An 18,701-nucleotide genomic window follows, 5' to 3' on the forward strand; every position below is an offset into this window, starting at 1 on the left:
GCAGGAGGGGGAGATGAAGGCTGGAGTCCAGCACAGGTTAGTGTTTCGCCTGCTCTAACATTAAACCTAATAAACCAGGAAATTAACTGATTAACTGAATATAGTGTGAGCACAGAAAACGTAAATCAATGCTGCCTTAAACCACATACACACATATCCAGATATTTCTTTAAAAAATATTATTAAAAACATAATTGTTTTTGCTCAGTGAAGAAAAGAGGTTTTCAAAAACACTCAAACAATATGGAGATAAGGAGATATATTATCAGTTTGAGTTTAAATGAGGCCTGATAGTGGGTCCCAGACAGAAGCATTTATTATTACCAGATACACAATGTCACATGTATCAGAAATATATTATACAAGGCATTACCTCCCTCGACAGCACAGTGCTACAGTGGTAATGATCATGTCTGGCTGCATCTGGCTAGAATTGTCCATGCAAAGAGACAATAGCTGGAATCACATCCACATTCAATGCAGATGTATTTGTTCCTGTCTCATTATTTTTAACATGTCAGTGTAGATTCAATTCAATTCAGTTCAATTCAAATTATTGTCATTATACTGATACAGGGTTGTACAGTAAAACGAAACACTATTAGGCTAGATCTCCAGTGCAGACAAGAAAAGTGTAGGACAGAGTAAATAGTGCTCAGACGATAGATACAGAGAAGTGCAAAACAAAACACACAGTGTAGGGGCAGAAGGTACAGGGGACATCAAACACACTTATAGGGCAAAAGTACAGGGGACACAAACAATAGTTACAATAAGATTATTGGTATGTTTATGTTTGTGTGATGAGGTACTGTTTAAAGTTAAAGTGTTTAAAGTGCAGTAGTGACAGCGGTACATTGTATATAGTCCATATGTGTATAATAGTAGAGGTAGGCCAGGTTGATTAAAGTGCAGAGTGCATATAAGTGAAATGATTAAAGTGCAAAGTGCATACAGTCTCTGTGCTGAAGCAATCAGTGGCCATGTAGGAAACTGGGAGTGGTCAGTGGTCAGTCTGTGTACTGTTCAGGTTGAAGTTAGTGTTGCTGGAGACAGCAGTTTCACAGCACGTGGGAAAAAGCTGTTCTTCAGTCTGGTGGTTCTGGTTCTAATGTTCCTGTACCTTTTCCTGGAAGGCAGGGGTTGGAACAGGAAGTGGCTGGGGTGGGTAGGATCGGAGGAGATGCTGATAGCCTTCCTCAGGCATCTCTTGTTGTACAGGTGATGTATGGATGGAAGGGTAGTTGTAGATCATTTAGATCATTTCTCAATCATCCTGTTCCAAATGTTATAGAGCATAATGGTATATTAACTGCTCAATTTGATCATGATTTTGCTTTCATTTGTCACCTGCCAGCTTGTCTGTAGGATGCTTTGCCTTGGATGATGTATGACTTAGCTGACAGTCAAACTAGTATCTCAGCTGTAAGAAGCACATCTGCTGTAGTTAGAACTGCTTTAACCACCTGCAGTTAAGTTAATGACATTTTACTGAGGAAAATAACACCCGCACTCAAACCTCTTTTACTTTCTTTAAATTAGTCTGTGCATCGACATAATGCTTAAGCATGAAAACTCTGCCACAAAATTAGCAATTTATGTCGATCCACATTTCTGTGTTTTTTCTTCTCTCATTAAATCAGAGAAACAATAATTGTAGGCCTGTCCATCTGTTTTGTTTGTGCTGGCATTATTTTTGCTGCTTTTGAGTCAACTGGACTACGATCGTGCAATTACATAGAGTGCATACTGATCTCTTTCACTGAGTGAGAAATCACATACTGCCAATTATAGTTCTCTGTAAATAAAAGTTCAAAACACAGTGTTGATCAGAACGTGCCCACACACCAAAGAGTTTTAAAGTAAAGGCAATGTTTCTTAAAACACTTATTGACAAAAAAAACATCTTGAACAAGAAACCAGGATTGCTATTGGCTGGGACCATATCGCATTTAATTAACAGATCCAGACTCTGTTTGGGATCTGACGATGATTAGGATGGATGAGTAAGGGGGCTTTGTAGTAGCAAAGGCTTAATGCACTGTGGAGTACAAACTGCCCCACCTGCATATGCAATGTTCTGCAGCTAACAGCTTAGCGATATGTGCAGGACATCCTGCAGTCACATCTGTTGCCTCTCATGGCAGGACTTCCAAATGCCATTTTTCAGCAGGATAATGCTCACCCACACACAGCAAGGGGTTTTTCAGGAATGTCTCTGCCAGATTGCAACGTTTCCTTGGTATTTGATCTAGTTGAAATGTGCTTGCCAACAGGAAAGGAAACTCTTTTAGAAAAAAAAAAAAAAAAAACATGGAAATGTGTCATGCTAAATAACAGATTTAATTTTTACATGGCTGAAGGGAAAAGACCTTCTGCAAGACCTGCAAAAAATGGCACATTTAAGTTTGCTCCTGTAGACCAGTGGTCTCATTCTCTTTCAAATGTAATTGTAAAAACATTTATCAAAAAACCCAATGAAACCCCAAAAACCTCAAAAATGTGGAGGGCATTAGGACTTCAGGACCATCTTAGAAACCTTCAATAGAACAGTAATGTAAAGTTTTTCGAACAGATCTGGATTTTACCTGACTTTTACCTTCTCTTTTGAAGAGGAATGCTCAGTTCTTGTCCAGGTGATGTGCCACACTACAAAAAATTGCATCCAATCATAATCTTAACACACTAGATTTAGACTATAAAAGCCTTTAACTATGGTGGTTGCTCGACATTTACTATAGTATCCCATGTGCTTGCAGGTGCTGTGCGTGCTTGCGTTTGAACGTTTGTGTCAGCAATTAAACGTTCATTAAAATAGATAAAGAAATCTAAACATTTATGCATGTTCTAATTCTGAAATGTGAACACCTGCTATGAACGCTAGGGGGTAGTATTGCAAAGATTTGAATTTCTTCTGATGCAAGTAAAGTGAGTAGTGGTGAGTAGAAGCAGTGGTCTTCAGTGGTTTGAACACCGGGTTATTGATGATAGGGTTGTGGGTTAATACACAGGTCGGGTCAGCTTGCACTGTTGGACCCCTGAGCAAGGTTCTTAATACTCACTGCTGCTTGGGTGCTGCAATGATAGGTGCTTATTGCTTTGGTTATGTGTTAATTAAAACCTTTATTACGAGGGCTAAGAGTGTAGCAGCAGATGCTTTTCCGTGATCCTGAATCATGAATCATGCTGCTTGCCATCAGCAGCAAGAGTTCTCTCAGGGGTGGGTAGATTGTGCTCTCTATCCTCATGTCTCACGCCTGTTAGCTGATGTATTAGAGCTGGGGATTTGCGTAGATACCGGGGGATCATCAGAAATAGGTGGATTTGTCCCCCCAAAAATGATACCGCAGAAAAATCAGTAATTGTTTTAAAATAAACTTTTATTTTAAAAGCACACCGAAATCTGCACCCCCGCAATGAAAAGCACGCCCTCTCGGGAGAACGTTTCTAATTAGAGTTAGCTAAAGCAACTATCTTCGCTTTTATCAAGAAGACGTGGGTGCGTGCTCCCGAGAGGGGGTGCTTTTCCTGGCGGGGGTGCAGATTTCGGCAAAACACCGGCTTTAGACGCAAGGTCAGTGATGAGAGCAATGTTTCGCAACAATAACAATATATTGCAATAAAAACAAATTTTGTGTAATTTCTTGTCCTGCTAACAGACTGGGAGGGTTTTTCTTCTAAGGTTTATATTGACTGCTGCCAAAAATCTTTATAAAATGTAAAGTTACATTCGTAAAACGGTGCTTTCAGTAGAAAAAAAATGTAATATAGGACCCAACGCTACTGAGTTAAAAAAAAAAAAAAGAGTGGAGTGTAAATGTACAACAGAATTGACATGCCAATACATAATAAATAATAATAATAATAATAATAATAATAATAATAATAATAATAATAATAATGCAATTTAGGTATGATGCTGTAAAGCAACATTCTACAGCGATTGGCTGAACAAATTCTTTGGACCAATCACAGCTCTGTGAAATTTTGATTCCTATCATACTTTGCCATCTTCAGAACCACACCGCTGGGGATATGAGCAGAGAGGCTTATAGTGGCTGTTTTTGCTCTTTTTGCTTTATGTGATGCATTTTTACACTAGTGGATGCTAGCATGCTAACCGGCCACGCTTATTCACAGCATGAACAGTCTCAAACACCAAAAAGCCCAAAAGACTTGTCGCCTGTCAGTGTGAACACAGAGTTAGTGTTGGGGCATCGCTGGTGATGGTGGAGTTCATATCAATGGAGTTTTTGTACTTGGCCTTTTAAATTGGAGGGAAAGCGCTTCTATTGCCCTTTTTACCATTTCTTTTTCTTCTCCACAGGATCTTGCATAGTTCACTCAACATAGTACTGTCTATATTCAGATTATCTAAATTGTTGAGTGCCAGCAAAAAAAGGTTATTGTGTGGCTCATTATTATTAGTATTAGCGCTGAAACGTACCATCAGTTCAGGGTCTATCCTTGCTCGTTTAGATGTTCTGAGTGAATGACTAAGCACTTTAAAAAATAAAAAAAAACGCTCTGAATAAGAGCATCTGCTAAATGCCATCAATGTGCATGTACAATAAATGTGAATTTAAATACATGTTGTAGGTTATTAAGGTTCAATTCAATTCAAATTCAATTAAAAATGGTTTTCAATGGATGAGTTGCATTATAAATAAAAAAGATTAACAGGTTTCATCAGGCAGGTCAATATGATAGTGGTAAAATGGAAGTGAAATGGTGATATACGTATTTTTTTTAAATGAAAATTTGTATTTTTTGTGGGTGTATATTACGGTTGCATTAATATTTTTTTGAGAACGCAAAATCACACACATGCGCACACAAACCAGTCCTCCTCTAAAGAGTTGCCAATGCCTATGAACCCTTAATATAAATTAAATATATATTTGATATATATATATATATATATAAATAACATTTTTGACAGAAAATACACAGAACATTTTACAAACATTTATAATCTAGGAAATATATATGTATGAAATAAATTTTTCTCTTAACAAATGTATTTATTTATTTAATGTTAATCCATGAGTATGATTTGTTCTTTAAATGGCCATATATAATATTTAAATTGCCTAATACATTATATTATATTTAGATTAAATAAATGATCTTTTAATCGGCTTACAATCAATCAAATTACATTAGTATAGTAAAATAAGCCACACCCTATGTACTGTCATCTTCTGGCAAAAGCCCAACCATATAGAAGATTGATCATTATAATAATCATTGATAATTATTGTTAGATTTTGTGTTAATGTGTGTGTGATTGACATGTGTATTAGAAATATATATGGAAAAATTACATGTGGTAGTGTGGGTGGTGTGGTCAGGAGGTACCATGTATATATATATATATATATATATATATATATATATATATTAAAATTATGTATAAAATAAGTATTTGTTTCTGGGTCTCAGGAGTGTGTTATGTACCATTATCTGAGTGGTAATGGCAAAGTGGTAATGGCAAAGATTGCAATGTTTATTTTTAGATTATTTTTTCATATTTATTATTCATTATTTTTTATTATGGTTTGTGCCTACAAACATCCTTGGACACACAGGCAAATCCTCTTTAATCTTAAGGATTAGTGCCAACTCCCTGTTTTTTAGTTAGAGTTAGTATAGTATGGATAAGTGAGTCACTTTCATGGAAATGAGGGGTGCAGAGGTGGGGTAATATGAGCTGTTTTCATTTGAACTGCTTTGATTTTTTGAACAATGCAACTGAGGTCAATATTGTTCGGCAGTCATATTCCTCTACTTTCAGCCTAATGAAGAACTGCATTTCTAATAAGCCTAAAAAAGAAGTGGCGGTGGTGGAAGCGGCGGCGGTGGTGGTGGTGGTGGTGGTGTGGGAAGGCAGTAATATGACTTGTTTTCATTTGATCTACTTTGATTTCTTTGAACAAAGCAAAACAACAGAAATCAATATTCCTCTGCTCTCTTATTCCTCCACTTTCAGCCTAATGAAGAAGTGCATTAGAGATGTAGATAAACGACACAGTGCATCAAGGCTGTAGAGCAATGCATTCCAGTTGTATTTCCAAATTGTACATAAACACTTCATATAAATGTAGCAATCACAAATCCTCAAGAATACAACACTCAATAAATACCAAGAGTACACAGCAAAATAGAAACTCACACTCGCACCGTCGGGCATGCAGACACATTCCCAGAACGCTGCACATGTAAACATATCAGTCCTGAACTGTAGAAATCAACTAGCATGGATATATCATAGCGTGTCTGTAAAACCCATTAAAAATAACAGTAGCAAATGGAGATTCAAAACGGCAAGATTCAAAGCCCTGGAAAACATTGTTGGGTCAGGCTAAAAATGCTGTAAACATTGCTTCATGCTACAAAAAATGAATGATCAGTCTTGTTCCTGTAGGAGACCCAGTACTTACATAAAGCATCTCAGAGTGGTAGCGCTGATCAAGGGTCGTATTTTGCTCCACTTCTAAACTTTCATCACAAATTTCAGGGACTTTTCAATGTTGCTAGACTGGATAAGCTCCATACAACATACAAACAGTGCTATTTAACCTCAGTTTATGTGTGTACTGACTAGTTGAAAAGAGCCTGTTCGCTTGCAATTCTCGAATAGTATAAATGCTGCTATACAGTAGTTACAAACCTGGAAGACCAACTTGGATCAGCACCTGCTCCTCTTCCCTCCTACCTTTTGTTAATATGCCTTAATAGGTTTTCAGACTGTTATTATACAGCTTGCGTTCAAAAACAGATTAAAAAAAAAATTACATTAGACTGCATGCATTTATTGTCTGCTCTGGAGGTTGTCCTAAACTGAAGGACTTTTCATATTCAGCCAAGAAATGCATCCAACATTTGAAATCTGAATAAAAAAGAAAAACAGCACCTTGTAAATTGGCAAATTAATTTTAAATGTTTTATAACTATTATGTATTATTTTTTTCTGTGAAGCAATAAAAAAGCACAAAAAAACCCACAAAGTTTCATGCCTGAGTGTTATCACGTGACATTTGCACATGATGTCATCATGATGCCTCATTTGACTGTTCCATGCGTGATTAGCAAGCTACTAAGTAGAAGACAGACAGTCAGTCATAGGACAGTCCTACTGAGGACCCTTTCTATCTCAACTGCAGGCTTGATTTTGGAACTATAGCTATATTAAACTATAGCTATATTAAACCTTTCTTCAATGTTGGAAGAAGCTACTCAGCACCCACCACTTTCTGATTGGCTAAGATGAGACTTGGCCTACCCAGCTGGCCACCAACATCAACAGGTGTTAATTTCAGGTTGAATGTTGGTCATGATGTCAGATGAAAAATGTTCTACGGCAGGATAACTAATCTAATACTGTTATGTGCCTGCAGGGTATACATGGCATGAAAAAGTAATTTTTTTTAAAGATTTAAAATACTGAGCTACTATTTATGAAAACTTAAAGTCCGACTGGCATGGCATACAGCATCAAATTGTGTTATTAGTTAAGATGCTAATGCTAATGTTAAGATGCTTTCCGAAGCTTGGCGCCTGTACATGAAGATATATAATGTTATTTATCTGGTGTAGATTTAGATTTAAAGTGATGTAAGCTTATAACAGTCCAAGATTGCAACAGCTGTTACAAAACAAGAGTGCTCATGTAGGCGGAATATAAATTGGTACACATGATCGTAGCCCATCTGAGATGCTTTACTGACTAACAATCGTGCGTGATCTCCTGATTTTTACATTCCACAACCCAAACCAGCTCACCTCAGAAAACCTCAGCTCTCAGGAAGCCTTGTTGTTGTTTTTGTTTTTTTTCTTTCATGGCATTGCCTTATGGTACAAGGTATGGGTGAAATTGCAGCAGGCACATTGCATGTTTTCCCCACAGTCTGTTGAATGTAGCTACTGCATGTCTCTTCTCAGCTCTGATCAGAAGCAGAGGATACTGAAGCACTGAACAGCGAAATACATTTTTTTTTTTTTACAGCGATCAGTCAGGAGGATAATGCTACATGGGGATCTATGAGGATTAGAATTCACTTCAATGTTACAAAATGTGTATAAAACGTGCAGCAAATAGAGAAAGAGAGAGAGAGTTACAGTCAAAGAGAGAGAGAGAGATAGATAGAATAAAAGAGAGAGAGAGGAAGAGAGAAAGTCAGAGGGATGGTCTATCGGGTTAAAAGGCAACTGGTAGCCCGGCCCTCATGCTTTCCTACTAAGAACGAGCAGTGCCAATGCATTCAAGTCATGCAGAATTTGTGCATTATTATTACTATTATTCACTCTGTAGAGATGCATATGCAGCAGTGCTTCCTCATCCTAATTCTAAGTCTGGAGAATCCCCACTCTGCATAATTTAACGTATTCCATTGCTCTAACACACGTGATCCAACTAATCACCTAATTAACAAGCCTTTCCTGAGTTGAAGTGGGTGCGTGAGCAGGAGAATACCAAATTATGCTGATCTGTGGACGTATTCTAGGATGAGGAAACACTGGTATAGACTTGTAAACATAAGGATGCCTTTTTCTTGGCTTGGGAAAACACTGATCCCCACTGTAGACTGTTTCTGGCAATAACTTACTAACATGGGAATGGTTCTGAAACATGGCCATGACTGAATCTGAAGTAGAACTGGTCATTAAAGGTTCTTCACAATCAACAAAATGAAAATGACTGAGATATTAAAAAATATTTTATCAAATTTGTAACAGAAGTCAATGATCCAGAATGTCATGATACTAATAATGAACTTAAATATCTCCATATATCCAGTATTAAAGTAAAATAGATGATACTGGACCAGAGACTGTAAAAAAAGATGGACGTTCTGTCGCCGTTCCCATTCATTTAATGAAAATGAAGCCAAAATTTTCCGCCATATTGGTGATCCTGAAACTCGAGTCTGCGCAGTAGAGACCAGAGGAGGGAGAAAGACTGTGGAGAGCAGCCTACTCATTTAAATAACCCCGCCCCTGAGGGCTGCCTCGAGGTCACAGGCTGCAGAGCGGAGCTGACGGTCTGTTATTGGTCCCGCCCATAACCAGCCCTTTTACAATAACCACACCTTTTTGAATAGAGCTAAATAACGTTTTTAAAAACGAATTCTGTGGGGGTATAAAAATTGGACAATATAAGCAGAGGTTACACTAGCTGTTGCATTTAAATAAAGGAGGTAGAATTACAGTATATTGAAAAAAAACGTAATTGAAAGTTGTCTGTTTTGCCATTGAAACCTATGGGGATGGGTGGGGTTACACAGCTTTCTGCAACCGAACAGCAGGGGGCGCCCGACCTGTGGTGGCTTCACTTTTGAGAGATGATGCTCTGTCCAGCTATACACAGTCTATTTACTGGACAGATCTCTAGGTAATTTTATTCTTGTCCGGAAGCACAACACACTATCACCATGTCAGTCTTACTCACTGCCGTGCTGAGAATGACCCACTACCCAAATAATGCATACTCTGTGGTGGTCCTAACAGTGGAGTGGGCTACAGTGTATGGAGAGAAACAGAAGGAGTACACTTGGTAATTGTATAACTACAAAGTGCCCCCATATGTTCACAGAAGCTGCTGTTCATTCTTGTTAAATTCAATCACCAACATGCTTAATTTAACATAATGAAGTAGGGAATATCCAAACCAGGTGTTGGGTGATAACTACAAATAATATTCGGCTCCCATGGGAAGAGAACGGCCACAGAACAGCTCTTTTTTTTTGCCATTTTTTCATGTTTTTATATTTTGACATTATTCAAATTTGCCAGTGACATGACTGCACAAGCAAAATGCTAAACAAACATAATTTTCTTTATCACCTCCCACCTCCCTGTCAGCGAGAGGCGAGAAGAGGCTTTTACCATATACAAAAAGGCCAATTTATAAAAGCCTAGATTAAACGACAGGGTTGAAGCAGTCCTTTGTTCCGCTGTATAGTTTCAGCCTCATCCTCCTTTATCATCCCCTTCACTTCACTCGATGTGCTCTTAACAGTTATTGCGTCAGTTTTTCGGAATCTACTGCCCACACATCTTCTGACTGAAAGTGGGGTGAAAGAAAACTTTTTTTGTAAGTGAGGCTTAAATCATTGTACTTTTTTTTGGCAATACTTTGTTTAAATTAGTGCTGAAAACAAGAATGAGATTTTTAAAGGCTTGATTATTCAAGTGTTTTAGGCATTTAAGCAGTGCTCACCAATCACCCAAAATGCTCCAACCGCTCCCAATTTTTTATTATTATTAACCAAGAACTTCTAGAAAAAGAATAAAGTTTGTACTTCGAAGTGAAGACTGTTAGATATAGCAGATATCTCATATTTATGATGTTTTTCAGACATAGGGCCAGATTTGTTCATTTCAGAGTTATATTCGTCGTGCAGCAAACACAGCCAAGGTAGAAAGTTGGCTCATTTATAAATAAGGATTATTGGCAGTTTTACAGTTTTAGCTTTTTTTCTTTTTCCTCATTTAAATGCGTGCAGCTTGTAATTCATAAACAACACCATCACACAAAACAATTCTGTGGATGAATTAAATGGTAAATGTTCTGCCCAGTTAATTTAAATGTTCAAACATATAGATTAGTTTTTAAGTATCTGGCAAAGACAATGCTTAAATCATTTAAAACGACTTAACCTTGCTTAGCCTATCACAATAGAAACAATAAAGAACAAGGGCCAGCAATAAAACAAAAATAAGATAATCAACTAGCTATTAAATATTAGTTTTTTTTTATAGCCAATTACATGAATTTAAAATGTGAAGAACCATGTTTTATTACAAATTGCTTGTTTTTTTTAAGGCATCAACTATTTAATTTAAAGAACCATCCACTGAAAGGTTCAGTAGAGAACATAAAATGTGATTCTTACTTCAACAAACCCTTTCTGATTACACCTAGCACCTTTTTTTAAAGAGTATAAACTATAGTATTCTGTGCACAAATTCTGAATGGCATGAATGCACTCCCACTGTAATCTGTAATCTCCAGCATTTATGCTCCATATAGCATTAAGAGAGACCCCCCACCACAGACATCTCAGCCATCCTAATGCCCACCACGTTTCCTCCAGCTCCTCTAATAAACAGCCAGTCACTGTCGCTCCTCTTCAGTCCTGGCAGGTGCTCTGAGGGAGCTCGTTGGTGAGAACATGCCATCGCTCCACCTTCTGCCCCTTATTCCTCAGGCAGTCCATCCAGTGGCGCAGGGCGTCTCCTTGAGAGTGACAGCTCAGGCACACTCCACCTGCAGCACAATGATATTTATGTTAGGGTGAATGGGCATGTGTTGTGTCCTTGAGCCTTGGGTGGTCATGAATGAATGCAAGTCTGTATTTATTTATAAAATCAAATCTTCAAATCTGTGCTAAACTATTTACACTTTTGTGTCAAATATTCATAAAAAAAACACAAGTCAACCTGTCATAAAGGGGGTGAATGGAAAATTATTTTATTTGTATCTTGCTAAAAGTGTCCAACTGGTTATGTTCACAATGTATGTAAAATAGACTGAATCCAATCTTTTTCATGATATGTTGTACTGAAATACAATACATATCCAAACATATATAAATACATATCCATAAAACTATGATTTTAGGTCAAGGAGTAAAAAGAAAAAAATTATATTGTTCCAGGTGTATTTCACTGATTTTCCGATGGTGTGCACTAAAGTGAGTGCTACTTATGCCCCTTTGTGGAGAAACTTCTAAATTGATCCACATATAAAGTGTGATGAGCAAAAGCATATTTTTGCCCATTCTTCTTTGCAAAATCGTTCAAGCTCAGCCAGTTTGGATAGAGAGTGTCTTCGAACAGCAGTTTTCATGTCTTGCCACAGAAGCTCAGTTATATTTAGGTCAGGATTCTGACTGGACCATTCTGACACATGAATATTCTTTAATCTAAACCATTCCACCGTAGCTCTGGCTGTATGTTTAGGGTCATCGTCTTGCTGGAAGGTGAATTTTCTTCCTAGTTTCAAGTCTTTTGCAGACTCCACCAGGTTTTCTTTCAGGATAACCATGAATTTAGCTCCATGAACCTTCCAACTATCCATCAACATAGCTTCCCTGTCCCTGCTAAAGAAAAGCATCCCCACAGCATGTTGCTGCCACCACCATGTTTCACAGCGGAGATAGTGTGTTTAGGGTGATGAGATGCATTAATTTTCTGCCACAACTAGAAATCCATTTTTACCATAAAGTTCAACTTTGCTCTTATCTGACCACAGCGCCATTTTCTACATGTTTGCTGTGTCCTTAACATGGCTTGTGGAAAACAGCACTTCTTGTGTCTTCCTTTCAACAAAGTTTTTCTTTTTGCCATTCTTCCAGATTTATGGAGTGCACAATTTATAATTGTCCTGTGGACAGATTTACTCATTTGAGCTGCGGATTTCTATTTTAGATTTTCATTTGATTCATATTTTGAAAACCATGAATCATTTTGAACAATGAATTCATTGTTCCACCATAATTATGTGCTACTTTGTGTTGTTATATCTCTTAAAATCTCTATAAACCTTACTTTTGTTTGTCTGCACTAAATATTTACCTTATTTTTTTTATTAACTTGACATAATTAAAAATAATTGCAGCTGTCCTATACCTTCATTTAACCAAAATTAAACGATGAATGGACCAAAGGAAATGTTCAGAAAATCATAATGTTAAACATACTTCATTCTTTACCTTTTTTACGATACAATGTTTATGTCTGACAATGACAAAGTGCTAACATTATGCCATACAGCGCCACAAGCCAATCTTTGGACCCCATACCTGACTGGGTTGATCAGCTACATGGGAAATACAGGGGGGGGTGGAATTCGATTCTGGCAAATCCATTGTATTAATGCTGTATGGAGTTTTGCGCTGTGGGCCGATGTTATTTACTTTCAATAATGGAAACAAGCCAGCATATGAAAAACACAGCACCAGTCGACACACACGCTGTCTACACTCATTCTCAATATCCAGCACAGTGGCATGTCGGACGGATCGATAGCGTATCGTTTTAGCTCTCACCTATGAAATCGTTGGAGCGGCCCAGATCGTAGTCCCACACTGTGACCTCCAGCGTCTTGCTGACCAGTTCTGAGAGGGAGATCTCATAAAAGAACTCCTGCGAAAGGAATGAAATAGAGATTGGTGAATCCTCAGACGAATGACACACTGAGGGATTCTGTGGCGAATCGTCATTTCCCCAGCGGACAGTTCAGAAGCGGTGCAGTGTGATGGTACTGCTGAGCACGCTAGGTTGGGCCTATGTGCTCTGGAGCAGATAGCGCCTTGTGGCCTATAGGACTGGTTCCACATTGCCCAGTGGAGTAATTGCGCTGGGAACCTGCGCTGCCAGGGGAACTACTGAGGGAATGAAAACGAGGCACTCATCCTGACTGATGATACACACCGTGCCCACACACACATACACTCCCTCACACCAGAGAGACAGTCGACAGGAGGTGAGAGCGTGGTGGGATGGAGGGATGGATGGATGGATGAATGAATGAATGAGGAGAGAGACTAGACAAGACATCTCATTAACGCTTAAGGTGAATTTATTATTTAGTGAATTTAAGTATTTATATTCTTTATATAAAAAAGGCTCACATATATGTTATTAATATGCTATATTATTCTATGGAGGACAAAGGTTACCAATAACAATAAATGATTAAACATTTAGACTGATGTGGGCAATATTTATTGAGCTACACCTACAAAAGTAGTGTGTAATGCATGCAATGCATTTTTTTTCTTTGTGTAACGCAACATGCAAGTCATCCATGTTAGGTATGCTATGCATACTTTTTTGTACTCAAAGGTACACTCTTCATAATTGTACCCTCAAAAGGTACAATATTGGTCTTTACAGGGTCAGATTTGTTCCCTCTGAAGTACAAAGTCATTTCCAACAGCAATAAGTACACATTTGTACCATTTAACCAGACAAAAGGTACATTCAGTATTCTGTATCACTGTACTAATAAACAATATATATTTTAATTGCACATTTTTTGTATTTGAAAGCCAGACAATTTTGGATCATCAAGTTTTTGAGCCATATTCAGTTAATGAAAATTTCTTAAATCTTTATAATCTTTACTGACACAAAAAAGGTACTGACACATTGAAAGGTACTTTTTTGCATCTCAATATAAGGTACAGCCCCAGCGACAAGCTTTGTACTCTTTTAAGTACAAATCTGTACTTATTTTTCTTAGTGTAGAGGTTCCTAATGGTGTCCCGCGAAAATCCATCTCATGCAGCTTGAATATTCATTCAGATTGTGTAGCAGGTTTGTAGTGTTAATATCACGTTCATTAGCATCCCACACGTTTTTACATTTCACATTTTCAAGACAAAACCAGGACTCATCACAGAATATGAACCATTCCAATTCTGCTTGGACTCAGGTGCCATGGCCAGGCTGCAGGAATGGAGTGATTCTCAAGCCGGATAGGATGAATTATTGATTATATTTAGAAGTCTGGCATATTGATTGTATTACATGTGTGTTATACACTACGTCTTTAAGTGTATCTACTGAATCTTTAATTTAATAATGTATTTTACTTGGTAAACTTTATCTTGCTTTTGATTAGCATTAGCAACCCGACACTTCCTTGGATGGCACTATTTATTTGATGATGAGTGAAGATGTTTATAGTTATGAGATGCATAACACATAACTCATACACCACATAAAGCTCAAGAAAAAAATAAGAGACCACTTCAGTTTCTGAATCAGTTTCTCTGATTTTGCTATTTATAGCTATATGTTCGAGTAAAATGAACATTTTTTTTTATTTCTCCCAAATTCCAAATTAAAATATTGTTATTTAGAGCATTTATTAGCAGAAAATGATGAATGGTCAAATTAACAAAAGAAAATGCAGAGCTTTCAAACTTCAAATAATGCAAAGAAGACATGTTCAAAAGTTTAGAAATCAATATTTGGTAAAATAACCCAGGTTTTAATCACAGTTTTCATGCATCTTGGCATGTTCTCCTCCACCAGTCTTTCACACTGCTTTTGGATAACTTTATGCCTTTACTCCTGGTGCAAAAACTGCAAGCAGTTCAGCTTGGTTTGATGGCTTGTGATCATCCATCTTTCTCTTGATTATATTCCAGAGGTTTTCAATTTGGCCAAATCAAGGAAAAACATCATCATTAAGTGGTCTCTTATTTTTTCCAGAGCTGTAGGTATGAGATGCATAATGCATAACTGATACACCATATACATTTTTAATAGGGTCTTTCATTCAATGCATGACTCGGTTCATCAAAAGGTCCGTACCTCGTTGAATTCTGGGTTAAGGGTCTTTTTAATCACCGCCGTTTTATGCTTCGATTTCTTCTTCACGTCTGGCTTCAGATATCTGGAGGGGGCATAAAGTGGGAAGGTTGGTGGAAAGGCAAAGAGTGTAGAAGAGGTTGGGAGGTGCTCTGTAACACCTCGCTCTCACACAAACACACAAACAACTGCAGAGAAAACAGAGGCATTGTACTACCTCACACACACACACACACAAACACACATCGATTAAAACACACCGCTATTTGCTTTTCTGCCTGCATCCCACTGGCTTCCATAAAATTTTTATTTGCTTTATGTACTGCTGTTAACTCTTACTCCCATCACCCAAACGCACACACACACACACACTCGCACACCCTCTCACGATCAAAGCCAAAAGTCTTACTGTGTAGTTTGTGTGTGTGTGTGTGTGTGTGTATATGATAGAAAAAAGAAAAAAGAGAGAGCGAGATAGTGAGCGAGCGAGATAGACACGGACATGTGTGTGGGTGGGGGCCCTGTCGATTCTCTTGCCATTTTGCCTGAGGATGGAATATTTATTTTAACACATGATGGTGGGTGAGAAGTAAAGAGATTAAACCTGTGGGGGATGGGCTCATCCATTTACATTCCACTTCAGCATAAACATCCACTGCCGTTACTCCCATCATCTTCCCCCGCTGCCTGTCTTCTCTCTAATAAACACCATTTATCATATTCCCCCATCTTCCACTCTCCCCTCCTTTATACACTTTTATAACTTTTAATCCCGCCTGGTTAAAGCCCCCAAACCCATTTTCCTGCTGTCTTGATCTTCAATCCCCCTAAAAAATAATTAAATAATAATAATTAAATCATCCACCCACGCCGAAGCCCTGCCCGCACTGCGCCGTTTCAGAGACAAAGAAGCCCTGCCGGCTCACGTTTTGACGTAGGGGTCAGAGAAGCCGTTGACATCCATGGCTGCCAGGTGGGCACAGCGCAGCACTCCGACCCACAGGCCCCCCCGCCGACCTTCACCGTCCCCCTCCTCGGGCGGGGGCAGGAACTGCAGCGAGAGCAGCAGACGACCCCTCTCCTCCAAACTGTGCAACTGCTCGTTCTCCCACTGCGGAAACAGAGGCAGAGATACGGAAAGACAGAAATATTGAGGATAGAGAGATTTAAATAAGCTGAAACAGCAGATTAACCTCTTAAACTGGAAGCGTATTATTAATATTCAGTTATTAATCTCAAAGCTTATTAAATACCAAACTCCTTCCTATGAATTATTCAGTGGCGCTCTAAAACAAAGACATTTTCTGTGAAATTCCCAGCACACCAAAGGCTTGGGAACACCCACACACACCCACAAGTTACAAGTTATGAAGTGTTATCTTGTGAGGCGTTGTGAATGAATTTGAGAGTTTAAGAGAGAGACCTGACAGTGTTTACCAGATGAAAAGGATATTTTATTTCACAAGACACAATATTGTCATGTTTGTATCGAAAACAGGTCATAAAAGCAGTTAATAAACGTTATAAATAATCATGATTGGTGTTTTCTGGTTAGTACAGTCCATACAAACAGCAAAGAGACTGTAGAGACTTAAATCACATCCACATTTAATGCAGGAGACCAGACAAGCATATCCTCTATGAGACATGGCAGAAGTCATGGAACACTTTTGTCTGTAATATTGATGTACACTGGATTAGAAATAATAGCACAGGTGTATAAACAGAAATCCATCAAGGATTATTACCTTTATCCTGCTGTAGAAGCCATACTTACTTTTATTTTCAGCTTTTTTACACATGGTGTGATGTTTGCTTCAATGGGTGTTTGATTAAAGGTTTTTTAATTAAATCCATTCTTCCCATTACCAATGAAATGTTATTTTGCTTTGCCACTGGCTGCAACACAAGCCTAAAGCATTATCACAGTTGGAACAGTAATCCTTTCATGAAACTCTGCACAACTTTTTCTCTAAACATACAGTTTTTATCCAAAATGTAACGCAAATGAACACAAAGCTGAATTTTGAGGTGAGGGTGCAAAAAAATTCTATACTTGTTTCATTAAGGCCACATTTGTGTGGGTTTCGCAGCTGAGTAGAACAATGCACCATCACTCCAGGATCTGCTAAATCTTTCACAAGGTCTTTTGCAATCACCCATGAATTTTAATTTGCCTTATTTCAATCCTACAAGCAGTTCTCTTCAAACTTTTTCTTGGTCTTTCAGGTCTTAACTTGACCTCCACCATTTATGTCTGCTGTCACTTCTTAATCACATTAAAACCTTCTGTTAGTTTCATGAGCTTTTACTAAAGGACCAGATATATTCAATTAGTAAATCGAAGGGATTTTAACAGGTAAACTCAATAAATGAGTGTTTATTAGCTGATGAGCTGGATCCGGTGAAAACACAAAATTTCAGTGCAGTGATCAGGGAGAAGAAACTGCTTTAAACTACCAACATAAAGTATTGTACTGAAATATGGCTACTACACCCAGCTTCTAGCAAACTAGTTAAGCTAGCTAAAATATTTTTTAATTTTCCTTAATTTACAGTAATCCTGCAGTCATAGTCTACAAGTAACAATGACTATCACAAGCTCACAGTGGGTTTGATCTGTGGGTTTTGATTCGTTTATTTTTAACCAGAAATAGGCTCCGTTACCTTCTTTTAACGTCAGCTCGCTGCGCCCCGCTGCTAAATCTAAAAAAGAAAACTTTACAAATCCTTTACAGCCAGGGGGGCTTCCCCACTCTCCTCCGCAAAACAAGCGAGCTGATTTTTTATTCTGTTTCTATTAAGAGGCGGGACTCTTTTCCTGAACCGGTTCCGTGATTGGCCCAAAGAGATTTCCCATTTACACAGCATTCTGTCTACTCATTAAAAACACAGCTGAGCTGAGAGAAACGATTCACTCCTGGCGACGCCCCTGTTCTTCTGCGGTATCATTTTTGGGGAGGGACAAATCCACCTGTTTCTGATATTGGGTGGGACATGAAAACCGCCCCCACCCCCCCCCCCCCCCCCCGGTTCCTACGCCTATGGTCACAAGGAAAGCGCTCTCTCTCTCTCTCTCTCTCTCTCTCTCTCTCTTCCGCAGCGCAGAGCTGAATTCAGCGCGAGGCTAGAAATAATTTGAAAACTCATTTTAGTTTAATAAATGAAGATGAGTAAGGACCTGTAAAGTTAATCAAATATTGTCAAATATAAAGGATAGGTTGAGGTTTTGGGGAGCTGTTTCAATTATTTGAAACTGAAACTAACTGAAACTGATATTATTCTGCGCACTAGATATATATATATATATATATATATATATATATATATATATATATATATATATATATAGATTTTGATTGTGTTTTAAA

At 38.1% G+C, this 18,701-nt stretch overlaps 2 protein-coding genes across 2 annotated transcripts in view; one reads left to right on the plus strand and one right to left on the minus strand.

Moving 5' to 3' along the window:
* The window catches only part of LOC103031685 (major vault protein), a 151,290-nt gene that overhangs the window by 99,666 nt on the left and 32,923 nt on the right, over positions 1-18,701 (plus strand). The gene's annotated exons all lie outside the window — the stretch shown is intronic.
* Positions 11,006-18,701, minus strand: part of doc2a (double C2-like domains, alpha) — a 68,009-nt gene continuing 60,313 nt past the window's right edge. The window contains exons 8-11 of the mRNA XM_022668488.2: positions 16,257-16,441; positions 15,334-15,415; positions 13,056-13,152; positions 11,006-11,272 (exon numbers count right to left, since the gene is read on the minus strand). Coding sequence (XP_022524209.1) covers positions 11,136-11,272; positions 13,056-13,152; positions 15,334-15,415; positions 16,257-16,441 — 501 coding nt within the window. The 3' untranslated portion in view covers positions 11,006-11,135. The remainder of the gene's footprint in view (positions 11,273-13,055; positions 13,153-15,333; positions 15,416-16,256; positions 16,442-18,701) is intronic.

This window comes from Astyanax mexicanus, chromosome 19 (assembly GCF_023375975.1).
Source record: "Astyanax mexicanus isolate ESR-SI-001 chromosome 19, AstMex3_surface, whole genome shotgun sequence".
NCBI classification, from domain to species: domain Eukaryota; kingdom Metazoa; phylum Chordata; class Actinopteri; order Characiformes; family Acestrorhamphidae; genus Astyanax; species Astyanax mexicanus.